The sequence below is a fragment of the Agelaius phoeniceus genome, chromosome 15 (genome assembly GCF_051311805.1).
Source record: "Agelaius phoeniceus isolate bAgePho1 chromosome 15, bAgePho1.hap1, whole genome shotgun sequence".
NCBI lineage: Eukaryota > Metazoa > Chordata > Aves > Passeriformes > Icteridae > Agelaius > Agelaius phoeniceus.
The window spans coordinates 19766715-19792148 of NC_135279.1; the positions used below are offsets into that span (position 1 = coordinate 19766715).

The window sequence follows — 25434 nt, forward strand, 5'->3', positions numbered from 1 at the left end:
GCAGTGTTTGGGGAATAGGCCCCTCCGGCTACAGCTGCCCTTTGCTCCAAGATGCTCTTCTGCATCCATTTCCATGCTCAGCACCTCAATCTCTCCTGTCTTCCCCCCAGGCTTTCAGTATCCTGCCCCTGCCAGGTGTGCTGCAGCCAGGAGAGAGCCAGCAGGTCTCCTCCACCTTCTCTGGCCACCTCAGCAGCACCTGCAGTGTCCCGGAGCTGTGCCACGTGGAGGGAGGCCCCAGCTACGAGGGGCTGGTGCCCGGGGAGGCCTCACGTGTCAGCTCCTCCCTGAGCCCCCCGAGATCAACTGTGGCTCCCAGGCCCCTCTCAGGGACAGGTGAGTCAGCCTTCCATGGGCTCCTGCTCTGCCATGGGTTATTGTCCCTGCAGGGCTCCCCTGCTCCAAGGACTCTGAGCTCAGAGGTGCTGCACAGCAAAGGCAGCAGCAACACAGGCATGGCCACTCTGAGCTCCCTGGCTGCCAAGAGAGGAAGGACCTTCTCCTGTTGAGACACAACATCTTCTTCTCTATCTGAGTGCTGAGCCCTCCTGGCTCAGCTGCTGCCTGCAGGGAGCTGGGCTCTGGGCTTGCCTTGGCACTGCCTCTAGAGGGGTCTGCAAGTCCATGGTGTTGAGTGGCATCTTCTCCATCATCTCCCTTCTTCACCAAAGCACTGGGATTGTGCTATGGGCAGGCATGGGGCACAGAGCAAACCTTGCTTTGGGCCCTGCTCCTGCCCCAGATGAAGCCCTTGCACTGCTGATGTGCCAGGGCTCTCCTTATGCTGGGACAGCAGCCAGAAAAGCTCCTGTCCTTTAGGCTCCCCTGCAGCTGCAGCCGTGGGCAAGCACAGGAGAAGCTCAGCTCCAGCAAGGCAGCCCAGCCCAGGACACACAGGCCCAGGCTGGAGCTGGGAGTGGAGGTGCTCCAAGCCAGCCTGTGCATCAGGACTTCTTCAGGCCAGGCTGGAGTTGGTTTCATGGGGAGGAGAGGGACGAGGCTGCTTCCAATGGTTTCCGTGGCAGCCAGCACTGGTTTGCTTGGTCCCAGCTGGGCTCCAGCAGGAAATCTGCCTGACAAGAGCCTGCCTTGCAGGAGAGGAGTTCCTGCAGCCTCTGCTTTCTGACTGACAGCATTGTTCTCATGAAGGAGCAGGCTATGGGTCGTTAAAGCCCAAGATCACGGGCAGAGACTCTCTAACTAATTAGAGTTAGACAGTGGTGTGTTTATTAACACCGGCGGGCGGCACCAGAGCCGTCCCTAAAAGGCGCGACCGCGCTGCCCAAGGTTCTTTGCCCTCTCTTTATTGCCCAAGATCTTACATACAACACATCTGCACAAGCCCAGCACCTCCCATCCCCGCTCTGTATTCAAATGAGCTCATTGGTCCTTCACACCTGTGCAATTCTTCCCTTGAATTGGGTCCGTGGTCTCGAATTGGGTCCGTGGTCTTAAGGGATGAAGTCAGGAATGTCTTCATCAGGTCTCTGTGACCCTCTGGCACCATCCAAGGTCCCCTGCTTAGTGACTGATTGACATCAAGCCCAGGTGCTAAACCATTGTTCTCCTGGTTTCAAGATGTTCTTATAACACTTCACTGACTCCACTTCCTTCTAGAAAGAAGCTCCTAATGGTAAACAATAGAACAATCAGCTCCGGCTTAAGCATCTCACAATCATTAACCTATGGTCTGCCTGTCTAACTTACATCCTGATCAATGGGAATTGCTTCTAAGCCTCAGCTGAAATCTGAACTCTTTAAAATCATGCTTCAGCCATGCCCAGGGGGAAGGGGGCTGAATGAGCTGAGTAAGAATTGTAGGGGAGATGAGCAGCTGTCAGCAATCTGTGCTCTGCTCTAAACTGGGAAGCCAAGAGACAAAGGGCGTTTTCAGGCAGCAGCACAGAGAGCTGCTGGATCAGCCTTGGGCAGGGCCTGGAGGGGTCTGGCTGTGCCTTCAGAGGGAGCTGGCACAGTCAAGAGCCTCTGATGGCAAAGCTGAGGTTTGGCTGGGCCTGGAGGTCCCCTTCCACCAATGCCCTCCCTTGGGATGTTCCCAAGCCCTGTGGCTGGAGGAGAATTCACGGGAATGGCCTCAGGGTCAAGGAATGAAGTGCAGGGCCAGCCAGGACTGGGGAGCCCAAGTTTCTGGTGGGGACTCTCAGCCATGGTTTCTGTTTTGTCTGCACAAGGGAGCTGAAGCAGCCGGCTCAAAAGCTTGAGGAGGAGGCAAAAGCCTTAGAGGAGGGAGAGAGGGGGAAGGAGGAAGAGAGGCAGAAGAAGGAAAGAAGGGTGTCTCTGTGGGGAAGCAACCCCCAAAACCAGAGAAGGGGAAAAGCAAACAACCACAGAAGAAGGAAGCCAAGGCCCCAGAGAAGAAGGAAACCAAAATCCCAAATAAGGAAACCAAGGCCCCAGAGAAGAAGGAAAAGAAAGACCCAGAGAAGAAGGAAACCAAGGCCCCAAAGAAGAAGGAAACCAAAATCCCAGAGAAGAAGAAAACCAAAGCCTCAAAGAAGGGGGAACCCAAAGCCCCAAAGAAGGGGGGAACTCAAATCCCAGAGGACACAGCTGAGCTGGAGAAGAACTCTTTACTCTTTATTCACACAACTCATTTTACACAGTTTGACAGACCTCATGTGCAACTTTAGTTAGTTCATAGATTTCTTGCAGGTTATTCTATTACTTGTTAATAAAATAGATTTTACTTGTGCATCAAATCTCTCTGTTGTATTGTTTACCTGTTCTCTTCACTGATTCTCACGGACAAATCCCTTGTTGTTGCAGGTGCATTTGTTTTTCACTCTCAGAACAGATTGTTCACAAAGTCTCATTCTCACAAGAGCTTCCCATGGGAACTTGTAACTGCTTAGCTGCACTCAGAAGAGATGGCAGGCCAGCTGTTAATGTGGCAGAACAAGGCCTGATTTCATAAGGCCTTTCTTTTATCATTATCCCACCTGCCTGTGACATCTCCCCCTTCTTGTTCATTTAAAAAAGGCTCCTATGTTCTGATGCTGAAACAGCTCACTCTTGTCAGGGCATTATCTCATCAAGGTTATCACTGGTTATCTGTTAGATATGGGATAAGATGGATAAAAGACCACTTACAATCCACAAAACTTACCAAATTCCATCAAGTCATTGACACAGGGTATTGCAGCATGAGAAGGCAAAAGAATAATGTCCAATGTCTCTTAGGGAAATGGAAAGAAATGGCCATTGTTTCCAATGAGTTGAGAAGTGTGAGAAAGTCTTTGAGCTGGAAATGTTGATCTTTGACACCACTGAATGTCCCCTGGCAGCTGGAACAGGGAATAACTGGAGAAGGTTTGTAGGAGCTCTGTACCATGAGGATGCCAGGAGGCTTTTGCTGGCAAATTGCCTCTGGCAGTTTCCAGACACAGCCGTGTCTGGCCAGGCCTCCTCCTGCTCCTGCTCTGGCCACAAAGGCTGCAAGGGGATGAGGTTATTTCTCTCTGCACTGGGCCTCATTTCTTCAGAGCTGATCAGTATCTGATGGAATGAACAGGTGACTGCTTTGAGCTGCTGGTGATAAAACACAGGCACATCTTCTGAAGGGAATGAATCAATCAGGCTGCACTGTGGTACACTCCATTGGGATTTAGATGGGATGATCTTGTTTCCAAATTCCTCATGTAAATATTGCATTATTCAAAATGATTCCTTGTCCAAATGTCTCATGTTCATATTGCATTATTTGAATGTTCTTAAGGTGCTCATTCCTCTTCTTTTTTGTTTTTTAAGAATGAGATGCATGTCTTTTGTTATGAGCATGAAGCAACATCAAAGTAAAATAATACATGCAGTGGACAAGAAACTTAGAGCAATTAGGAAGAATTTGGATACAACAATCAGGAACATTTCAAATAGCAGACAAAGCTAACAACGTAGGTGGAATGAGGTAAATAGCAATGTCTGCAATAATGTACCATCATCCCAGAGTCTGCAAACAGCTGACAAACCTCGATTCAGGGGGGACTTGGATCATTATTTCCAGATAATAATTCCCAAGCTGCCTTTAAAAAGAGTTCAACTGTCATGTCTAGAGGGTCAGATGGCCAAGCCAAAGCAACTCAAATCCAGTTTTGATGCAGAAAACATCTGGGTCTGTTGGCAAATTCCCGTCCAGGCAGAGCCAAGGCCTGGCCCCCACCCAAGCTCTAAGTGGGAGAGAATTCCCTGAACGTCATTTAAAACAAGGCTCTTGAGAACAGCGCTGAGGAGTAAAGGTCTGGGGGCGACAGACTAATGAACCATGCAAGAGCTGTCTCCTCCAAAATTCCCTCAGCACAGAGATGCTTTAAACCCAGCAAACTGTGGGAGTGGTTCTGTAATAATCATTGGGGCTGCATCTGATTGCTGAGAGTAGATGTCACAATGCCATCAGTTTAGAGGAGGCTTCCCACCAAGCTGAGATATCATTTCTTGGAACTGTGAAAAAGACTTAAAAATGACGAGACAGCCCTGGGTCAAAGCATGGAGGATTTTGGTGGGATTTTGGGCAGATGGTTTGGTGTGTATCCAGAGTGACTTTGGGCAGATTTGGGGCCTGCTTGGGGCAGGTTTGGGGCAGATTTGTTGCTGCTGTTGGGGTTTTTCTCCCGTTTCCCCAGCTGTGGGCAGAGCCCCGAAGCACATCCTGTTCCTGCCCCGCTCCCTGAGGAGCCCAAGGAGCTGCTGCTCCCCATGCTCTGCACCCAGGGAGATCTGGGGCAATCCCGGCATCCCGGGCATCCCGGGCATTCCGGGCCCTTTGGGCATTGGGGGCTTCTGGGGCTTGGGGGGCGAGAGGGGTGAGGGGGGCTTGGGGCTGGATTGTCTGGGGAAAGGATCGGGATTTTGGGGGAATGTCTGGAGTTTTGGGAAAGACCAGGATTTGGGGGGGAGGAATTCTGGATATTTTAGGGAGGAAATTTCTTGAATTTTGGTAGAAATTTCTGGATTTTTTAGGGAGAATTTTCTGAATTTTTTGTGGGGCTCTTCTGGATTTTTTGGGGAGGGATTTCTGGATTTTGGGGGATGTTTCTGGAGTTTTTGGGAATGTTTCTGCATGGGGAATGGGGTTAGTTTTGTATAGCTTGGGGAGGAATGTTTCTGGATTTTCTGGGGAAAGTTCCTCATTTTTTGGGAATGTTCCAGGATTTTTGGAGGAACATTTCTGGATTTCTTTGGGAATGTTTCAGGATTTTTGGGGGAAAAGTTTCAGGCGTTCTTTTGAGAACCTTTCTGGATTTTTTGGGGAACATTTCTCCATTTGGGGGGGAACATTTCTGGATTTTTGGGGGAGAATATTCCCAGGTGTCTGGGGAACATTCCCAGGTGTCTGGGGAACATTCCCGGGTTTCTGGGGAACATTCCTGGGTGTCTGGGGAACATTCCCAGGTTTCTGGGGAACACTCCCGGGTATCTGTGGAACATTCCCAGGTTTCTGGGGAACATTCCCGGGTGTCTGGGGAACACTCCCGGGTGTCTGGGGAACACTCCCGGGTGTCTGGGGCTCTCCTGGCCCCGTTCCCAGCCCAGGTTCCCGGGGTTCAGGAGCTGCCCTGGTGCCCGGGCCCCGCGACATCGCCTGGGTGCACTTGGAGCCCGAGGTGCAGGCGGGCGCCGCCCGCGAGGCCCTGCAGGGCTTCAGCATCACCCAGAGCAGCGCCAGGAAGATCTCCTGCGCCAAAAAGGGACCCAGTTTCCCACCCAAATCCCCTCTCTCCATCCCAAATCCTTCTTTGTGCATTCCAAATCCTTCTTCTTTCACCCCAAATCCCCTTTCCCAGCCCCCAGGGGTTTTGGGGTTCCTGAGGGGTTATTGGGGTTTTTCCCAGCATTGTACCCAGGGTCTCTCTGCAGACATTGCACCTGGAGCTGCCCCAAATAAACCGCAAATAACCCCAAATTTTGGGACCGGGGGTGGGTGATACTAAAATTCAGGGTTTGGGGGTGTTTAACCCTAAACTTTGGGAATTGGGGGGTTTGATCCTAAAATTTGGGGTTTAGGGGATGTTGACACCTCAGGGTTTGGGGATTTTTGACCCCAAACTTTGGGAATTGGGGACGTTTGACACCCCTGGGTTTGGGATTTGGGGGTTTTTGTTCCCAGGATTTGGGGTTTAAGAGCTTTTGTCCCGAGGATTTGGGGATCAAAGGGGTTTGAGCCCCAAAATTTGGGATCAGGGCGGTTGGACACCCCAGATGTTTCAAACCCCAGGATTTGGGGTCAGGGGGTTTTGACCCCAAAGTTTGGGAATTGGGGGGACTTAACCCCAAAGTTGAGGGGATCAGGGGGATTTGACACCCCAGAGTTTGGGATCGGGGGGGCTTTGACCCCAAAGTTTTAGGATTGGGGGCTTTGACCCCAAACTTTGGGGATGAGGAGGGTTGGACACCCCAGATATTTCAAACCCCTGGAGTTGGGGATTGGGGCTTTAGACCCCAAACTTTGGGGGTTGGGGGTGTTTGACATCTCAGGATTTGGGATTTGGGGGTGTTTGACCCCAGACTTTGGGAACAGGGGGTGTTGGACACCCCAAATGTTTCAAACCCCAGGATTTGGGGTCAGGGGGATTTAACCCCAACATTTGCAAATTGCAGAGTGTTTGACACCCCAGGATCTGCGATTTGGGGGGTTTAAGGCCTAAAATTTGGGGTTCGGGCTGGGGGGCGGAGGGGGGGAGGTTGAGATCGCAGAGTTTGGGTCTGGGGGTGTTTGGCCCCCCCCAGTGTTTGAACCCCCACGATTTGGGGTCCGGGGAGTTGACCCCAGGATTTGGGGTGTTTGACCCCAATGTTTGACCTCACCTCGGGTTTGGGGTCGGGGTTAAGATCAGGGACATTCCCTGGAGCCAGCGGCGGGATCGGGATCGGGAACGGGATCGGGAAGCGGAACAGGAACGGGGAGGGTCCCTGAGCCAATGCCGGACCCCAACCCCCGGGAGAGGCCCCGCCGCAGTCCCGGAATGGCCCCATCCCCACAATCCCGGAGCCCTCCCCAGGCCCAGCCCCTCCCCAGCCGCTGAACGGAGCCTCCCTCAATCCCAGCCCGCCCCGATCCGGGCCGGAGCCATCCCCAGAGCCTCCCCCATTCCCGGCCCGGACCCTTCCATCCCTTTTTGGGGCGGCTCCTGCCGCTCCCCGCCCATTTCTGGGGGTTCCAAAGGGCCCCGCGGACCCTCCCCATTTTGGGGGTGTTGGGGTGGCCCCAGGGCCGCCCCGAGGGCCGAGGGGGGATCGAAAGCCCCAAACCAGAGTGGCTCCTGGGGGTGCCCAGTTCCTCCCGTCCCCAGCCCGAAACAGATCCTGGCCAATCAGAGCGCGGGGCGCTGATGACGATCCCGTTGCCGGGCAGACACTCGGCGCACTGGCCCCGCCCGGCGATTTCCAGCGAATCAGCGCCCGGCTCGGCTGTGACTCATCGCGTGCCGGGCAGAACCCAGCGCCTCTCACAGCGCTGGCCAATCAGAGACTGCGCGGGGCCATTCCCAGCCAATCAGAGCGTTTGTCGCTGATGGCTCTCAGTGCCCAGGAGCGGAATTTGGGGCGGGGGGCGGTGACCCCGGCGGTGGGGATGGGGCGTGCGGGGGCAGCTGGGGCCGCACTGGTGGCACTGGGGGCGCTGGGAGCCCCCCCGGCCGCGGGGGGAGCGGGGGGCGCGGGGAGAAGGGGGGCGGGGGGGCCCCAAATTCAACCAAAGGGGGGTCGGGACCCCCAAAGGGAGCAGGAGGGGCCTGGAACCCCCAAAACCAAGCACGGGGGAGGGGATTGGGGACTGGGGGAACGATGGGGAAGGGGCGGGAGAGCGGGGGGAAGAGGGGGATGGGACCCCCAAATTGAGGTGGGAGGGAGCTGTGGACTGGGGCAATGCTGTGGACTGGGGGAAACCCCCATCAAATCCCATTAAAATCCCATAAAAATCCCATTAAATTCCACTCCATTCCCATTAAACACCATTAAAATCCAATAAAATACTATTAAATTCCATTAAAATCCCATGACATCTCATTAAAATCCCATAAAATTCCATTACAATCCCATCAAATTCCATTAAAAGTCCATAAAATCCCATTAAAATCCCATTAAATCCCATTAAATTCCTATTAAACCCCATTACATCCCATTAAAATCCTACTAAATTCCTATTTAAATCCATTAAAATCCCCTCCAATCCCATAAAATGATCCCAAACCCACACGGAACTGGCCCTGAATTATCCCCCACACACACGGCCCTAAAAACCCCAAAATGTGAAAAACTACCCCAAATTATCCCAAATTTACCCTGAATAACCCCAAAAAAAACCCCCAAATAACCCCAAAGGCGCACAAAGAACCCAAATCCCCCAAATGACCCCAAATGCCCCAAATGACCCCAAATCCAATAAATGACCCCAAATCCCATAAATGGGATTGGGAGAGGGGAGGAGAGGGCAGGGAAAGGGGGAGTGGGACAAACTGGGCGAGGAAATCAAACTCTGCAGTCAGACAGAGCAGGGATTTGTGTATCCAGCGCTGGGAGCGAGGGGGATCTCTCTGGCAAAAACCCACTCGGTCTCCTTTGGCCTTCAGCTCCATTTTAAAAGTCACAATTACAACACTTCATTAGCATACTCACATTTGCATAAAGCTGTGTCCCGGTTTTACAGCCGTGTGTGGCTTCAGCGCCTGCGTCCGTTCCTCCTGTGGCGGCCCTCAGTCTTCTGGTGCTCTTTTGATGAAGGCTTCTGTCGTCCTCCTCACGCTGGAACTTTTTACCTGGACCATCAGCCCATGCCTGGTGCTCCTTGTTCTTCAGTCTAACCTGGTCTGAGCTGATTTTGCCCTTTGCAAGCTCTGTTCAAACTTGCTCTCTCGCTCTCGGTGCGTTTGTTGTGTCGCTGGCTCTGCTCTCTCTCTTGCTCTGCTGCCTCGCTGGCTTTGCCTGCATGTGAAAAATGCATGTATTTTATGATTGGCTTTTCGCAAATATTAAAATTAATATTATATGTCTTGTGTTAGAAAGCAATGCTGTATTAATTCTCTTGTGTTAAATATAGTTTTAGGTTATAAAAAATGTTAAAATAGAAATGATGCTATGAAGGATTCTTTTTTTAAAGAAAGGACTTGCAGTGTGATAGCAGCCACAGGACACCTAAATCTTTCAGAGAAAAGGAATTTCTTGCCCTCTTATCAGAAGAAATGAACTTTTTCCCGCCTCGAAGGCGCTGTTAGGATTCGGAGGAAGAAGGTGGCACTGCCCAGACAGAATCCTGTGTTTGAATGGAATTTATGCATCCTGGATGAAGTGTATGAATATGCAACAGGCTGTTGTTTTTAAGGGTTAATCCTTTGTTAACGGGTGTCCCTTTTCGGGCTCGTGGTGCCCAGAAAAAGGTACCCGGACCTCCATAACCCTTTCTCTCTATTGTCTCATATTGTCCAAATTCAAATTGTCCAAATTATTGTTACTCTAATTGTATTGCTATTTTTATAACCATTTTATTTCTATTAAACTTTTAAAATTTAAAAAACAAGTGATGGGCCTGTTTCACACTGCACATCTCGCTCCAGGGCTGCTTGTGCTGAACCTTTCCTTGCACAGCCCTGAGGATTCCCCCAGCCCGGGCTCCCATGAGGTCCCTCTGTGTCCCGCTGCAGCTTTGGATCCATCAGGGTCTCCTGGCTCCATCAGGGTCTCCTGGCTCCATCAGGGTCTCCTGGCTTCCATCAGGCTCTCCTGGCTCCATCAGGGTCTCCTGGCTCCATCAGGGTCTCCTGGCTTCCATGAGCCTCTCCTGGCTCCATCAGGGTCTCCTGGCTTCCATGCTGCTCCACTCTGTCCCAAGGGGCATCCGCAGCTCAGCTTTGGAGCCCTGCAAGATCCAAAGGTTCCCCCCAACAAACACCAGCCCAGGGACCCCCAGGATATTTGGGCTGAGCTCCCGCTGCCCAGGCACCTGCATGGAACCCAAGTGACCGCTGGGACTCCATGGAATGTCCTGGAACAAACTGTCCCTGGTCAGACAGGGGTGCCATGGAACACAGGTGCCACTGGGACACGGACACTGCCCATGGAACCGAGTGTCCATGGGGACAGAGCCGGGCCTGATGGAACACTGGAGAACATTGTCACCCCATGGAATCCCATGGAACCAGGTGTCCATGGTGACACTGGAGAACATTGTCACCCCATGGAATCCATGGAACCAGGTGTCCATGGTGACACTGGAGAACATTGTCACCCAATGGAATCCATGGAACCAGGTGTCCATGGTGACACTGGAGAACATTGTCACCCCATGGAATCCATGGAACCAGGTGTCCATGGTGACACTGGAGAACATTGTCACCCCATGGAATCCATGGAACCAGGTGTCCATGGTGACACTGGAGAACATTGTCACCCCATGGAATCCATGGAACCAGGTGTCCATGGTGACACTGGAGAACATTGTCACCCCATGGAATCCATGGAACCAGGTGTCCATGGTGACACGGGAGAACATTGTCACCCCATGGAATCCATGGAAGCAGGTGTCCATGATGACACTGGAGAACATTGTCACCCCATGGAATCCATGGAACCAGGTGTCCATGGTGACAGAGCCAGGCCCAATGGAACCTACTGGAACACAGGAGAACATTGTTACCTGTTGGAACCCGGGCTGCTGAGAATTTTGGACTTTCTGAGCTGGCAGACACTGACCCCCAAGAGAACACTGCATTTGACCTGAGGCTGTGGAGAAGGCTTCCAAAATGGAATGATAGAACTGGGATTATGGGTGTGGAGTTTGATTAGAAGGGTGGAATATCACATGGTGGACAACTTGGAGTTAAAGTTTTAGAATATAGTAATATAGATAAAGCAAGATGGAGGTTTTAGGGCGGAGGCTGATCCTTTTTCTTTGCCTTCTTCTCCTTCTCCTTCTCCTTCTCCTTCTCCTTCTCCTTCTCCTTCTCCTTCTCCTCCTTCTCCTCCTTCTTTACCTTCTTCTCCTTCATCTCCTTCATCTCCTTCTTCTTCTTCTTCTCCTCCTCCTCCTCCTGCTCCTCCTCCTTCTCCTCCTCCTCCTCCTCCTCGGGTTTGGGTGGTATTGTGTAATTGGATAAAAAAGTCCCTTATGTTGGGCACGGCTGCTTGGTTATTGGGTTAAAAGTAAAAGTAATTTAGGTGTCATTTCTTAATTGGACAGTTTATCCTCAAAAGACCTTGCAGAGAGAGAGAGATGGGGCTCCATTTTTACCTTGTTAGCAAAGTGCTGCAGAACTCACAGCTTGTGAGACTGTTCTAGAGACAAGAGCTAATGAACACCTGAGTCCAAACAAGAAATGCTGTCTTGGGATTTCATCCCGACCTTGGCAGAAAAGAAGCAAAAGAATTGACTGTTACCCCACGGAATCTCATGGAACCAGGTGTCCACTGTTTCACTGTGCAGCCTCAGAGAGTGGTGAGACCATTGTGGCACCATGGAATATCCTGAAACCACAGCTCCCTTGTGACAAACCTGGGCTTTATGAAACCAAGGACACCGCTGGGATGCAATGGAATCTCAAGGAACCAAGGGTCAACTGTCAACACATCAGCTTCTCAGGAAACCAAGGCAAACACTGTGGCACAGAGAGGGGCCCTCATGGGACCCAGGAGACCATGGTGACACCATGGTGGGATCTCATGGAACCAAGTGTGAATTGTTACAGGACCCAGGAGACCATGGTGACACCGTGCTGGGATCTCATGGAACCAAGAGCCCAGAGTTTCACGGCTCAGCCTCATGGAGCACTGGAGACCATGGTGTCCCAAAGGGAACACATGGAACAAAGGCTCCTTAGTGACACAGCAGGGCCTCATGGAATGCAAGAGATCATCCTGATGGAATGGAAACTCATGGATTCAAGAGTCCACTCTTTTGCTGCATGGCCTCATGGAATGCTGGAGACCATTGTGGCACCATGGAAACGAATGGCACAAAGGCTTCACTGTGACCCAGCAGGGCCTCATGGAACCAAGGACACCGCTGTGATACAATGGAATCTCATGGAACCAGGGTCCAGTTGTGACAAAGCTGGGCCTCACGGAACCAAGGACACAGCCGTGATGCAATGGAATCTCTAGGATCCAAGGATCAATTGTCAACACATCAGGTTCCCATGAAACCAAGCAGAACATTGTGACACAGTGGAATCTCATGGGAGCAAGGCTCTGCTTTGATCAAGTGGGGTCTCATGGGACACAGGTGCCACTGGGACATTGTCAGGCCTGGTAGGAGCAAGACACCACTGTGTCAGACCAAGGCCTCATGGGACCTAGGAGAGCCCTGGGACACAATGGAACCTGATGGAACCAAGGGCCCATTGTGACACGGCAGGGTCTCCTGGAACCCCTGTGCCACTGGGACATTGCCAGGGCTGGTGCAAGCAAGGTTCCACTGTGACAAAGGCAGGCCTTGTGGCACCCAGGAGACCATTGTGGGACAATGGAATCTCATGGAAGCAAGGCCCCATTGTGACAAAGCGCGGCCTCATGGAAACCCAGTGCCACTGGGACATCTCCAGCCTTGGAGGAAGCAAGTGTCCATTGTGACACAGCACAGCCTCAAATCACAGGAGAGCAGAGGGCTGCCATGGAATCTTGGGGAACCAAGTGTCAATTCTAAACACAGCGAGGACTCATGGAACCCAGGAGACCATTGTGATGCTGCACTTTGTCACAACGGGGCCGTGCTTCTATGAGGATCCATGGGCCCACAATGTTCTCCTGGGTTCCAGGAGGCCCCGCTGGGTCACAATGGCCCCTTGCTCCCACGAGCCACAGCACGGTCCCCGTTGCCCCTGGGTTCTGTGAGGCCCTGCTGCGTTCACAACTGACACTTGCTTCCATGGGATTCCATTGCGTCACAGTGGCCCCCATGTTTCCATGAGGTTCTGCTGTGTCACAGTGGACACTGGGTTCCACAAGAGCTGGCAATGTCCCAGTGGCACCTGTGTCCTGTGGGCCCCACTTTGCCAAAGCAGAGCCTTGGCTCCATGAGATTCCAGGCTGTCCCAATGCTCTGCTGAGTTCCACGAGGCTGTGCTGTGTCACAATGGACACTGAGTTCCACCTGCCCTGGCAATATCCAAGTGGCCCCTGGCTTCCATGAGGCCCCGTTGTGTTTGCAGGTGACACTTGGTTCCCCAAGATGTCATTGTCACGCCGCTCTCCTGGGCGCCCTGAGGCCTTGCTGTCTGTGACAAATGACCGCTACTTTTAAAATTTTAAGGTTGATTCAACCTTGAAAAAAATGACAACAAAGGACTGAAACAGGAGAAATCACAGCACTGGGAGCCCTTCCCCACCCCGTGGCTATCAGCCACATGGCTCCTTCACAAATTGGCTGCTCCTCCTTTTAGGCTTTTGGTGTTGCACCAGGCAATCCTAGCCCCACCCAAAGTCTGTCAGGTAACTCTTTGTGGCCGTCCATTGGTGGAGAATGCTTTCTTGCACCCTGACTGGAGAGCAGGTGTTGCCATGCCTGCCTTCCAGTGACAAACCTGCCCTCCCCAAATGCCCCAACCACCAAGGCCATTACAAGGGGAGGGGAAGAGGACTATGGGGGACAGATGACAATAACATCACTACACATCTTAACACACACATAGTATCTATCTCCTCACTGTGAGACCCAACTATGACATTACTCATCTGTAACACTGTGCAATAATGGAGCCTTGTTCCTACCAGACCTGGCAATGTCCCAGTGGCACCTGTATCCCATGAGGCCCCACTTGGTCAAAGCAGAGCCTTGGCTTAACAACTGACCCTTGTTTCCTTGAGATTCCATTTGTGAAAAACACGTTCACTCTCCTGTGAAAATGTAGAAAGTTTAATAAAGGACAATGGAAGACCAGGACCATGGAGCAAAGGTTATTACAGCCGGGTGCATCTTGGCACTCAGCCAGGAGCACCCTGTTACCTTCGGGGACCCCCTGAAATACCTTTCCCCTTATATCAGCCTGGTGCATATTCATAGAGCCTCATGCATATCCATAAACTACTTTACATATTCCAGGAATGATTTTACATGGCCCCTCCCTGGGTCTGCCTTTTCAGAGCATGTGTGTTTCTTGGCTGTGGTTTTGGCTCCTTCTCTTTATCACCTCCAGTTTTTGGGCCTTGGTGCACTCTGCCTTCAGACGGGGAGTGCTGATAGTTGGCAGATCTGTACAGGTGTCCTCATTCTGTGTGCATTGGATGTTATCCCATCCAAGCAGGCAGTTTAACACAAGCACACTTATATCAGTTATTTCTCTACTATGTCTATGCTAAATTAAAACAGAAATAAAAACTACATCTTTAGCCAAAGTTATTTTAACATCACACATATAAAATCCATTTTAATATTTGCAAAAAGCCAATATTATGATATTTATCTATAACAGGGTGAAGGAGCCCTGGCCCAGGCTCTGGCCCTGGGGGACACGGGGACGCTGCCGGGGGGTCCCTGTCCCCCTGTGCCACCCCCAGGGCCCCGGCCCCCCGTCCCCGTGTCAGGCTCTGGGGTCGATCTCGTGGAACATCCTCTGGGGGAGGCTGCGGGGCTGGGGGCGGGGGGACCCGGGGGGACAGGGGACCCTGCTGTGCACGAGCAGGGTTGGACTGCTCTGGGGGGAGCTGTGAGGGGGCTGGGGCAGAGTGACCTCCCCAGGGACCTCACACAGCCCCCGTGATGTCACACAGCCCCTGTGATGTCACAGTGCCACCTGTGATGTCACACAGCTCCCGTGATGTCACAATGCTGCCTGTGATGTCACACAGCCCCCGTGATGTCACACAGCCACCTGTGATGTAACACAGCCCTGGTGATGTCACACAACCACTCTCTTATGTCACACAACCTCCATATGATGTCATTCAGCTGCTATGTGATGTCACACAGCAGATTTGTGATGTCACAGCCTTCTCTGTGACATCTCACAGCTGCTCTGTGACTCTGTGTCACAACCCACATTGTGATGTCACAGAGCCGCCTTCTGTGATGTCACAGCTCGCTCTGTGCTGTCACAACCCCCTCAGTGCTGTCACACAGCCCACTCTGTGCTGTCACTCAGCCCCTTGCTGCCATCCCAGCTGCTCTGTGGCTCTGGGACACAGCCCCAGAGGTGCTGCTGTGACACAGCCCCCGCGGGGACATCCCACAGCCCCGGCCAGTGCTGAGCCCCTGGGAGCTCTGTCTGTGCCCTGCTCGTGTCCCTGAGGGGCCCTGGCAGTGCCCCAGCCCTGCTGGGCTGTGCACAGGAGCTGCTCCTGGCCAGAGCTGTCTCTCTGCAGCTCTGCTGCCCTTGCCAGGAGCTGCCTCTGGGCCAGGAGCCCGGCCCAGCTCAGCAGCACAGACACAGCACAAGGACTTTAATCACCCTCTGGGCCTTTGCTGCTCTTTGCATCACACCCAGTCCCTCAGAGTGGGCTCAAAGACTTCTCAAGAGCTCCAAGTGGGATTGAAATACTGAAGTTTCTTGTACTTTAAAGAGATCCCTGTGAGGGACAGCACTGAGAAAGTGTCCCCGGGTTCCAGGGAGAGCAGAACACTGGAGGCACTGATGGCAGCTGGGGACAAACAAGGCAAAGGTGTCTCTGGTGCTGAGCAAACCTGGATTTGTTTCAGGAATGTAAAGAGCCAAGGCCTGAGACCCAGGGCCTGGCCAGGCAGATCCTGTCCCTCCCTCCTTGCTCAGGGCTCTTCCCAGGATGGACACTGGCATGTGGGGATGGGCAATGCCAAGGGCAGGAGCGTGGGGTGGCCCCTGCCAGGCTGCTGAGCAGGGACAAGGAGGCCATGAGGCCCCAGGCCTGCAAGGGTCACTTGTCCCCTCCTGGCTCAGGCCCAGGGCCAGCAGCCATGGCCAAAGCGCTGCCCAGGTTGGCTCTGTCAGGGCTGTCTTGCAGCTGCTGCCCATCCCTGTGCCCTGTGCAGCCCAGGCTGTCCCACGGTGTCCCTGCCCTGGCCTCTGTCCCTGCAGGCTCTGGGCATCCCCCGGCTGCCCCACCTGGCTGGGCCCTTCCTTTGCTGACAGCTCTGCCTCCTGCCTGCCCCTGCCTGCCCACACAGAGCCTGGGGCTGCTCCAGGCTCCTGCTGGGGCCGTGCTGCACCACAGCCCTGCCCTGACAGGGAAATTCCTTTCTCCTGCAGCCACTCTGGGCCTCCCCAGCTGCCCTTGGCGTTGATTCTTTCTCTCTCTGGCTGTTTTCCACTATGTCAAAAGGATCCACCATCCCTGAAATCGCTCTTTAAACACTCTCATGGCTCTGCTCCACTGTCCTCAGTCTCCACCCCACTGAGCACAGAGCTCCTTTGTCCCTGTACAGTGCTCATGGGCCCAAGGGCTCCAAACCCCTCCTTGGGACATCTCTGGGCCCTCTCCAAGGTGTTTCCAAATGAAAACATTCAGCTCAGTGTCTAAAGAAATCACCAGAGGACAGGGCCAGCCCGACCTGTCTGTCCTGGCTACTTTTGTCAGGGAGGCAATCCTTGGATATCCATAATTTGGGAGGCCAAATTCTAATTTTGGCCATGGTCCCTGGACAAGAAGGCTGGTTCTTTTCCATAGGAATGAAGGAACAGAGCCCCAGTGTTTCAGGGGCAGATGAGAGGTGACCACCAGAGGCCAAGGCCAGCCAGAGCTGGCAGGTTTTGTTTGGTGAGATACCCTTGCACAGAGGAAATTATTTTAGGGAGAGCACCCGTTTTGGCAATGGGCATCTGAAAAGTCAGACAGCTCTTTTCCATAGCAAGAAAGCAGAGAGCCCCAGTGCTCCAGGAGCTGATGAGAGGCAGCCCTTGACACCCCAAGATCAGCCAGAGCTGTCAGGTGGCCCCTGGGAGGCCAAGCCAGCCAGAGCTGTTTCATGTTCCCAGGGTTCCATGGGGTCCCACAGTGTCCCAATGGTCCCTTGCTTCCATGGGGCCCTGAGGTGTCATAATGCCCCCTTGGTGACACCAGGCCCTGAAGGTTGGAATGGTCTCCATGGTTCCATCAGGCCCCACAGAGCCACAATGGTCTCTGGGTCCATGGAGCCCCTCTGTGTCACCATGGCCCCTTTGGTTCCCTGGGCTCCAGTGGTGCCACAATGATCCCCTTGGTTCCCTGGGCTCCAGTGGTGCCACAATGATCCCCTTGGTTCCCTGGGCTCCAGTGGTGCCACAATGATCCCCTTGGTTCCCTGGGCTGCAGTGGTGCCACAATGATTCCCTTGGTTCCATGGGCTCCAGTGGGGCCACAATGATCCCCTTGGTTCCATGGGCTTCTGTGGGGCCCCAATGATCCCCTTGGTTCCATGAGGTCCCCACAGTGTCCCAGGGATCTCCATGGGAAGGAAAGAACCCAGCCCCACTGTTGCAGGCGCAGCCACCAGAGGCCAAGGCCAGCCAGCCTTGACGGTACTGGAGCAACCCTTGGATATTGAGAATTTCAGAGGTGGAATCCCAATTTCAGACATGGACACTGGAGGAGAAGGATGGTTCTTTTCCATAGGAAGGAAAGCACAGAACACCGCTGGTGTCTCAGGGGCAGATGAAAGGCAGCCATCAGAGGCCAAGGCCAGCCAGACCTCTCTGTCCTGGCAGCTTTTGTCTGAAAGCAACCCTTGGATATCGGGAATTTGGGAGGTGGAACCCCAATTTCGGCCATTTTTGCATGGATAAGAAGGACGGTTCTTTTCCATAGGAAGGAAAGCACCCAGCCCCAGTGTTTGGACAGCAGGGGAGAGGCACCCCCAGGAGGCCAAGGGCAGCCAGACCTGTCTGTCCTGGCAGCTTTCACCTGGGAGCAATCCTTGGATGTACGGAGTTTTGGAGGGGGAATTCCAGTTTTGGCCATGGTCAAGATGGGTGGTTTTGCCCATAGGAAAGTAAAGCACAAAGTCCAAGTGTTGAGGAAGAAGATGAGAGGTGGCCACCCTCAGGCCAAGCCAGCCAGCCCTGTCTCTCCTGGCACCTTTTGTCTAGGGGCTTTCCTTGGACATTGGGCATTTTGGAGGTGCAATCTCAGTTTTGGCTGTGGGTGCCTGGACAGGAAGAAGAGCTCTTTTCATAAGGAAGGAAAGCACCCAGCCCCAGTGTTTCAGAGGCAGATGAGGGCCAGCCCTCAGGAAGCCAAGGCCAGCCAGACTTGTCAGGTCTGGCAGCTTTTGTCTGGGAGCTATCCTTGGATATAAGGAATTCCAGAGGCAGTTGCCCAGTTTTGGCCATGAGTGCCTGGTTGAGATGGAGGGTTTTTTCCCACAAGAAATAAAAGCACATGGTCCCAGCGTTTCAAAGGCAGATGAGAGGTGGCCCCAGGTAGCCAAGGCAGCCAGATCTGCCCCTCCTGGCAGATTTCATCTGGGAACAATCTTTGCATGTAAGGGAATTTGGAGAAGGAATCCCAGTTTTGGCCATAGGGCCCTGGAAGAGGATCAGGACAGTTCTGTCCCATAGGAAGGAGAGCCCAGAGCCCCAGTGCTTCAGGGGCAGATGAGGAGCAGCCCTCGACATGCCAAGGTCAGCCAGACCTGTGCAGCAGCCCCCAGGAGGCCAAACCAGCCACACCTGCTCCCTGTGCCCTTGGTTCCATGAGGACCCACAGTGTCCCCATGGTCTCCTTTATTCCAGGAGTCCCTGCAGTGTCACAATGTTCTCCTTTCTTCTGCAGTGTCACAATGGCCCCTTGGCTTCCCTGAGCCCTTGCAATGTCCCCGTGGCCCCTTGGCTCCCTGTGGCCCCGCTGTGTCACAACGGCTCCTTGGTTCCACAGGCCCCACAGCTTCATCCTTGGCCCTTGGTTCCAGAGGGGGCCTGAGTTTCACAATGGTCCCCCTGATTCCGTGAGGCACCAGAGTGTCACAATGGTCTCTTTGCTCCCATGAGGTTCCATAGTGCCACCGTGGTGTCCTTGGATCTGCGTTGTCACAAGGGCCCCTTGGTTCCATGAGTTTCTGGACTGTCAGCAATGGTTTCTTTGCTCCAGAGGGGCCTTGATGTGTCACAAGGGCTCCGTGGCTGGGGTTTGTGTCTCACCCACGCTGGAACCCCAGCAGTTGGTAGCCATGTGCATTTCTTTCTATAGAGCTTCTGTCTTCCTGTCTCTCTGTCTTCTCCTTCTAATGCTCTTGATATGGAACATTTTTTGATACCTCAACAACTGAAGTGATTAAACGTTTCTGGGTGCAACAGGCTGAGTTAATGAAGTTACTGCTATGGTGTTTTATGTTGAATTGGATGTTTTAGTAAATCTTTTTCCAAAGTTTCTTGATTTTCTGATCTTTGCCAGGAAAATTTTGTGCCATTTTGTCCTCTTGAGAATATATGGTTGGTGTTTCTCCTGTGCACCAAACTCCAGGAAAGGAACCCTTGGTTACTGTGAGAAACGACTGCTGACTTTCAAAATTTTAAAAGGTTTATTCAACCTTAACAAAATGACAAGAAAAGGACTAAATAAGGAAGAACAGGCCTGGGAGCTCCCCTCATGGCTGCCTACCATGTGCCTGGCTCGTCCTCAAGATGGACGCTTCGCCTTTGATACCCCGGGATTGCATCAGCCAACCCTGGCCCCTCCCACAGTCTGTCAGTCAACTCTTCTTTGCTGTTTATTGGTGGAGTCTGCTTTCCTGCAGCTTGATTGGAGGGTCAGGTGCTGTCCTGCCACGCTCCCTCCCCTAGGAACAAGTCTTTGTTCTCGCCTTCTTTCCACCTGTCCTGGATGGCTCAGGCTGTCTGATGGTAACAACGGGGGGAAAGGGACTGTGGGGAGAACAGGGGACATCTAAACAACAGACTGCAATAACATAATCACACATCAATAAAGCTTCTCTTAATATTCACACAGTATCCATCCCTTAATTGCGAGAGCCAATCATCTCATTAGCCATCTATAGTACAAAGGGACCTAAAATCACCGTTACAAGGTAAAATTACCCAAAGAGGACTAAAATCCACCCATATGGGCCTAAAATCAGCCAAAGGCATCTAAAATCCACTCTAAAACTGCCCAGTTTATCCTAAAATCACCCAAACAGGCCCAAACCCCACCCAAATGGGCTTAAATCATTCAAAGGGATCTAAAATCCACCCTCAAACCCAACAGATTTGGCCTAAAATCTGCAAAGGGGCCTAAGATCCACCCTAAAAGGCTTGAAATCACTGCAAGGGATCTGAAACCCACCCTAAACCTGTCCAGTTTGGCCTAAAATCACACAAATGGACCTAAATTCTCCAGGACCAAGAGCAAACCCAGCAGCAGAACCAGCACCAGCCACAAGACTGACACTGGAACTGAGATGGCAGCGCCACAGGACCGGCACCGGGACTAGGACCAAGACCCAGACCAGAACCTGCACCAGAACTGGCACTGGGACCAAGACTGGGACCAAGCCTGACACTGGGACCGGCACCAGGAGCGCTTTGGAACTGGGACTGGCACCGGCAGCGCTCCAGGACTGGGATCAGGACCGAGACTGGAACCCGGCACCCGCACCGGGACTGCTCTGGGACCGGGACCAGGACCGAGACCGGGAGCCCTCCAGGACTGAGACCGAGACCGTCACCGGAACCAGCACCGAGAGTGGCAGCACTCTGGGACTGGGACTGAGACTGAGATTGGCACTGGGAGCACTCCAGGACCCAGACCAGCACCAGTAGCAGCACTGGGTCCAGAACCACTCTGGGACCAAGACTGAGACCAGCACTGAAACCAGCACCAGCACCAGCACCGAGAATGGCACCGCTCCAGGACCGAGACTGGGACTGAGACTGGGACTGGCACCGCTCTGGTACCAAGACTGGGACTGGGACTGGCACTGCTCCAGTATCGAGATCAACACGAGAACCAGAATCAGCCCCAGGAGTGCTCCGGGACTGAGATGGAGACTGAGGCAGGCACCGGAACCAGGATCAGCACCAGGATCACTCTGGGACCAGCACAAGGAGCAGGAACTGGACTGGAAATGGGATTGGAAATGGGATTGGCACTGGGATCCCTCCTGGACCTCTGCATTCGTTCTGGGGAGCTTTGGCTGCGCCCCCGGGCAGGATGGGGAGGGACCCCTGGGCAGGGCGGGACCCCCTCGGTTCACATTGATCCAGTGCAGCCATGCTGGTCCATATGGTCCAGTTTGTATGATCCCAGTCTCGGCTCCTAATCCCCACGGTCCCAGCCTGTGAAATCCCAGTGCACATGATCCCAGTCTGTACAATCCCAAGCCATACAATCCCAGTCTACATGATGCCAGTCCACATGGTCCCAATCGGTGCAGTCCCAGTCTGTGGGATCCCAGTCCATATGATCCCAGTCTGTATGGTCCTGCATGGCACACACTCCAAGGACCTGGAATTCCAGTTCCCAGCCAGGAAAAGATGTTCCTGCCCTTGAAGGCAAAGCTCCTAAGAAGGGGCCGAAAGCCAAGTGGATCCTACAGTGACATTTCACTGCCAGCCTTCAGAACTTCACCCATGGCCGTTGTAGCTCCTGCACTGGGAATTAAATCAGGGCAGGGTCTTTGGTGGCAGCTGCCCTGGCTCAAGGGAGACGCTGAGAGAGAAACAGAGCAGGCAAAGAGAGGCAGGAGAGAAAGGAGGACACAAACACAATCAGCTGAGAAGGTGGCACTAACTCTGAAAGTTTTATTTGCTATCAAATACATCCCACCCACCCAGCCCCACACAATCCCAATCCCATCACTCCAAATTGGGATTGCACTTCTCCCAATCTCCTTCACACCCCATCTCACTCTGGCAGCTGTAGAATGGAGTGAGTCTGGTGTGGGACTGAGTTTTTTAGGGTGGGAACAAGGCATTTTGATGTGGGATTGAGCCTGTATGAATTAAAATTCAGTTGTTTTCAGTGGGATTCAGTTGTTTTGAGGTGACCCTCTTGGCTTTTGGAGTGCAAAGAGATGGAGAACACTGCACAAAATCCCCCCCCAGACTACACAAATCCTCCAGAATATTCTCTCCAAACCATCAATTTCCCATTAAAAAACTCTGAAATTGTGGGACTTTAGACATGTTTGATCAATTTTTTTCTTTAAACACTGTTTTGGCTGTTTTTAAGGGATGAAGATGAATCAGAAAAAAATGCCAAACAAAAGGACAAGCAGGCAGGTGTGTTCCCAACATGGATCACAGGGAATGTGAGTGACCAGGGCTGTGCCCAAAGTGCCTCCTCCAGTGGGGGATGGAGCTGCAGCAGCGCACGAAGCTCTTCCTGCACTCGGGGCACTCGCAGGGCTTCCCTTACCGGTGCCTCCGTTGGTGTTGGGTCAAGTGAGAGCTGCAGGAGAAGCTCTTCCCACACTGGGGACACTCGTAGGGCCTCTCCCTGGTGTGGATGCGCCGGTGGGTGACGAGGGTGGAGTTGTACTTGAATCCCTTCCCGCAGTCGGGGCATTGGAAGGGCCTCTCCTCTGTGTGACTCTGATAGTGCTGGAGGAGATGGGAGCTGGTCTGAAACCTCTTCCCGCACTTGGAACACTCATAGGGCCTCTCCCCAGTGTGGGTCCTCTGGTGTTTGATCAGGCTGGAGCTCCGGCTGAAGCTCTTCCTACATTCCCCACACTCATAGGGCCTCTCCCCTGTGTGGCTCCTCAGGTGCTTGATCAGGGTGGAGCTCTCGCTGAAGCTCTTCCTACATTCCCCACACTCATAGGGCCTCTCCCCTGTGTGGCTCCTCTGGTGCTTGATCAGGCTGGAGCTCTGGCTGAAGCTCTTCTCACACTCCCCACACTTGTAGGGCTTTTCCCCAGTGTGGGTCCTCTGGTGCACAGTCAGGTTGTACTTCCACCTGAAGCTCTTCCCACACTCCACGCACTTGTGGGGCTTCTCCCCATCATGGAGCTGCTCATGGAGAACCAGCTCCGAGCTCTGGCTCCATCTCCGGCTGCCTTCCAGGCCCAGGCTGCCTCTTTCCCCCTCACATCCCCGCCATCTGCGTTTGCAGCCCCTCCTCGTGCGGCATCTCCGGGCCTTTTCCTCCCCGTTGGCTTCCTGTGCCGTGGAGCCGCTCAAAACGGCCTCTGCCACCAGGTTCTGCCGCGGGCATTTGTCCTCCCTGCTCTCCATGTTCAGCTCCTGCTCTGGGCGAGGAAGGACAAGGACAGCATGGGATTTGCCTCCGTGCCACAGGCAAGGGCAACGAGATCCCCCCAGGCCGTCTCTGGGGACGCACTGCCCCCTCTTGGCTCTCCCCATTTCGGGATGCCGGGGCTCTTTGGGCTCCCGGGCTCCCTTCTCCCCTCATTCTCTGCTCTGCGCTGCAGCGGCTCCAAGGAGTCCCCCCCGCCCCTCTCCAGGCTCTTGAGGCTCCCGCCAATGGCGGCGCTCCCCCCTCTCTGGCCTCCCCACTTTGGCCTCCTGGGGCACACAGGGCTCTGCTCCTCCAGGCTGCCTCTGCCGGCAGCCGCCACCGCCACCCCCCGATGTCCCCCCGAGGGGCCTTTTCCGCTCAGCCTTGGACTTCTTCATTCTCCAAACATCCCCCCAAAAACACAACCCAGGGACCCCCCGGGGTATCCGGGCCGGGCTCCCCCTCCCCGCTCACCGGAGCCATGGGGGGGGGCGATGATCCCACAGGTGGGGGCTGCGAATTCAGGCAGGGATCGAGACCGCGTGGCTCCAGCAGCTCAGCCTTGATCCGCCTTTTTCCCTCCTCTTCCTCTTCCTCCCGCTCCTCCTCTGTCCTATCTCCACCTCCCTCTCCTCCTCCCCCCTAACCCCGCCTCCTTCACTGCTCTTTCTCCTCCCGCTCCTCCTCTTCCATCCCCCCTCCTCCTCCTCCTCCTCTGTCTTATCCCCGCCTCCATCTCCTCTTCCATCCCGCCCCTTCCATTCCTTCTCCTCCTCCTCCCCCTCCATCCCTGCCCTTCCCTCCCTCCTCCTCCTCCCCCAGCAGCAGCCACACCCTCGGTGCCCCGTTCCCGCAGCCCTCGCAGCCCGCGGCAGCAGCGGCCATGGAGCCGGGCCAGGTCGGCATGGGCAGCGCGGGGCTCTCGGCTGCTCCCAGCCGCTGCGGGCGGGGGGAACCCGGCCCGGGCCAAAGGAGAGGCAAACTGGGGGCAGATCACAAAGCTAAGGATGCAGCAGAAAATGGAGCTGAAAGAGTTATTTTAATATTCACTCCAAACGAGGAAAAACTGGAAATTCCAAAGTTTAGGGAAGCCGAGAAAAAATAATTAAACAAGATAGGAAATGAACAAGATAAATCAGGGTAATAGAAACTTCTACATGACTTAATAAAATGTGCTTACTAGGAAAAGATTAGAAGACGTGCATCAGAAACCCCACTGGCGTACTCAAGCTTTGTGTGATCATTTTTTAAGGAATTTTGGGTGCACTGGGATTTTTGGTGTAGCAAAGCAAGTAACTGAAAGATGCTTAATTTGCCAAAGGATAAATAAAAAGGTGATGAGAAAAACAACATTAGGAGGTCATGAGTTAGCTCGTCGACCATTTCAAAATATCCAAGCAGAAGTTTAGATTTGTTAGGTTCTGGATTTATTTGGAAAAAAACCCATTTAATCTAGAAGAAAGAGAATATGCCATATGTTAGACAGGAGATTTTAGGAGAATAAAAATCTTTGAAGTATCAGAAACACCCGAGGAAAAAACCAAGAAAATAAAAAGGGGAAATGAAAGGGAGGGGAACAAGAGGAAAAGTCAGAAAGAGAGTGGGATCCTCTGCAGCTCTTGCCCCCTCCGTTGGCGGCCAAGGCGCCTGTCCCGGGTCCCGGCTCGCTGCCCGCCTCAGCTCCGCCTGCCCCGGTTTCCATCCCAGGTGCAGGCTCACTGCCCAGGGCAGCTCCACCTGCCCCGGCGCTGGCAGTGAATTTGTGTGCCCTGGCCCCACTGCCCGGCCCGCGGCCGCTCTGCCGGCCATGCTGGGGAAGATGGGGTTGCTCTGTCCTGCCGCGTGGGCCGAGGTCACCGCGCCGACCGCACCGAGGGCGGGTCCCAGCCATCCCATCCCCGGCTGCCCTGCCCGTGCCAGCTGCGCTGGGCAGCGCCGCTGCTGCTGCCGGGGTCTCCCACCTGCCTTTTCTCTGCCGGGAGCTGCCGGATCAGCCGCCAGAAGCCATGTGGGGGCTGCCCACGCTCCGGCTCGGCCTCCACGGGAAGATCCCCCTCTGGCGATTCCGGCAGCAGACCCTGCCCACATTCCGACCGAGCCTCGGCGGGATATCCTCCCCTGACCCCTCCTGCTCTGAGTTACGTCCCCTTGGTAACCACAGCTCCTGCTGTTCAGGGAAAATCCCTCTCTCTACAGGAAGCACCTTATCGAAACACGAGGAGCTCAGTTAAAAGGCAGCCCTCTCCAAATTCTTTCTCAAAACACGGGAGAAAGGCTATGGAAGGTAAAAAAGTGAAAGAGTTAGATGAAGGGATTGCTCTATTGCCGTGAAGAGAGGTTCCCATGGCAGGGATGCGCTGCCCCGCC

The 25434-nt window shown here is 53.7% G+C and overlaps 3 protein-coding genes across 4 annotated transcripts in view; 1 reads left to right on the forward strand and 2 right to left on the reverse strand.

Moving 5' to 3' along the window:
* LOC129126570 (uncharacterized) overlaps nucleotides 1–23650 on the reverse strand; it is a 246689-nt gene extending 223039 nt beyond the window's left edge. For both annotated transcript variants that reach the window (XR_013184356.1, XR_013184354.1), the window contains exon 1: nucleotides 23542–23650. The gene's annotated coding sequence lies outside the window, so the exon portion shown is untranslated. The remainder of the gene's footprint in view (nucleotides 1–23541) is intronic.
* LOC143695314 (uncharacterized) overlaps nucleotides 1–23815 on the reverse strand; it is a 193055-nt gene extending 169240 nt beyond the window's left edge. Inside the window, exons 1-3 of the mRNA XM_077186597.1 lie at nucleotides 23798–23815; nucleotides 22243–22838; nucleotides 8629–8934 (exon numbers count right to left, since the gene is read on the reverse strand). Of these exons, the coding sequence (XP_077042712.1) occupies nucleotides 8805–8934; nucleotides 22243–22838; nucleotides 23798–23815 (744 nt within the window). The 3' untranslated portion in view covers nucleotides 8629–8804. The remainder of the gene's footprint in view (nucleotides 1–8628; nucleotides 8935–22242; nucleotides 22839–23797) is intronic.
* Nucleotides 1–25434, forward strand: part of LOC129126568 (uncharacterized) — a 250177-nt gene that overhangs the window by 190444 nt on the left and 34299 nt on the right. The gene's annotated exons all lie outside the window — the stretch shown is intronic.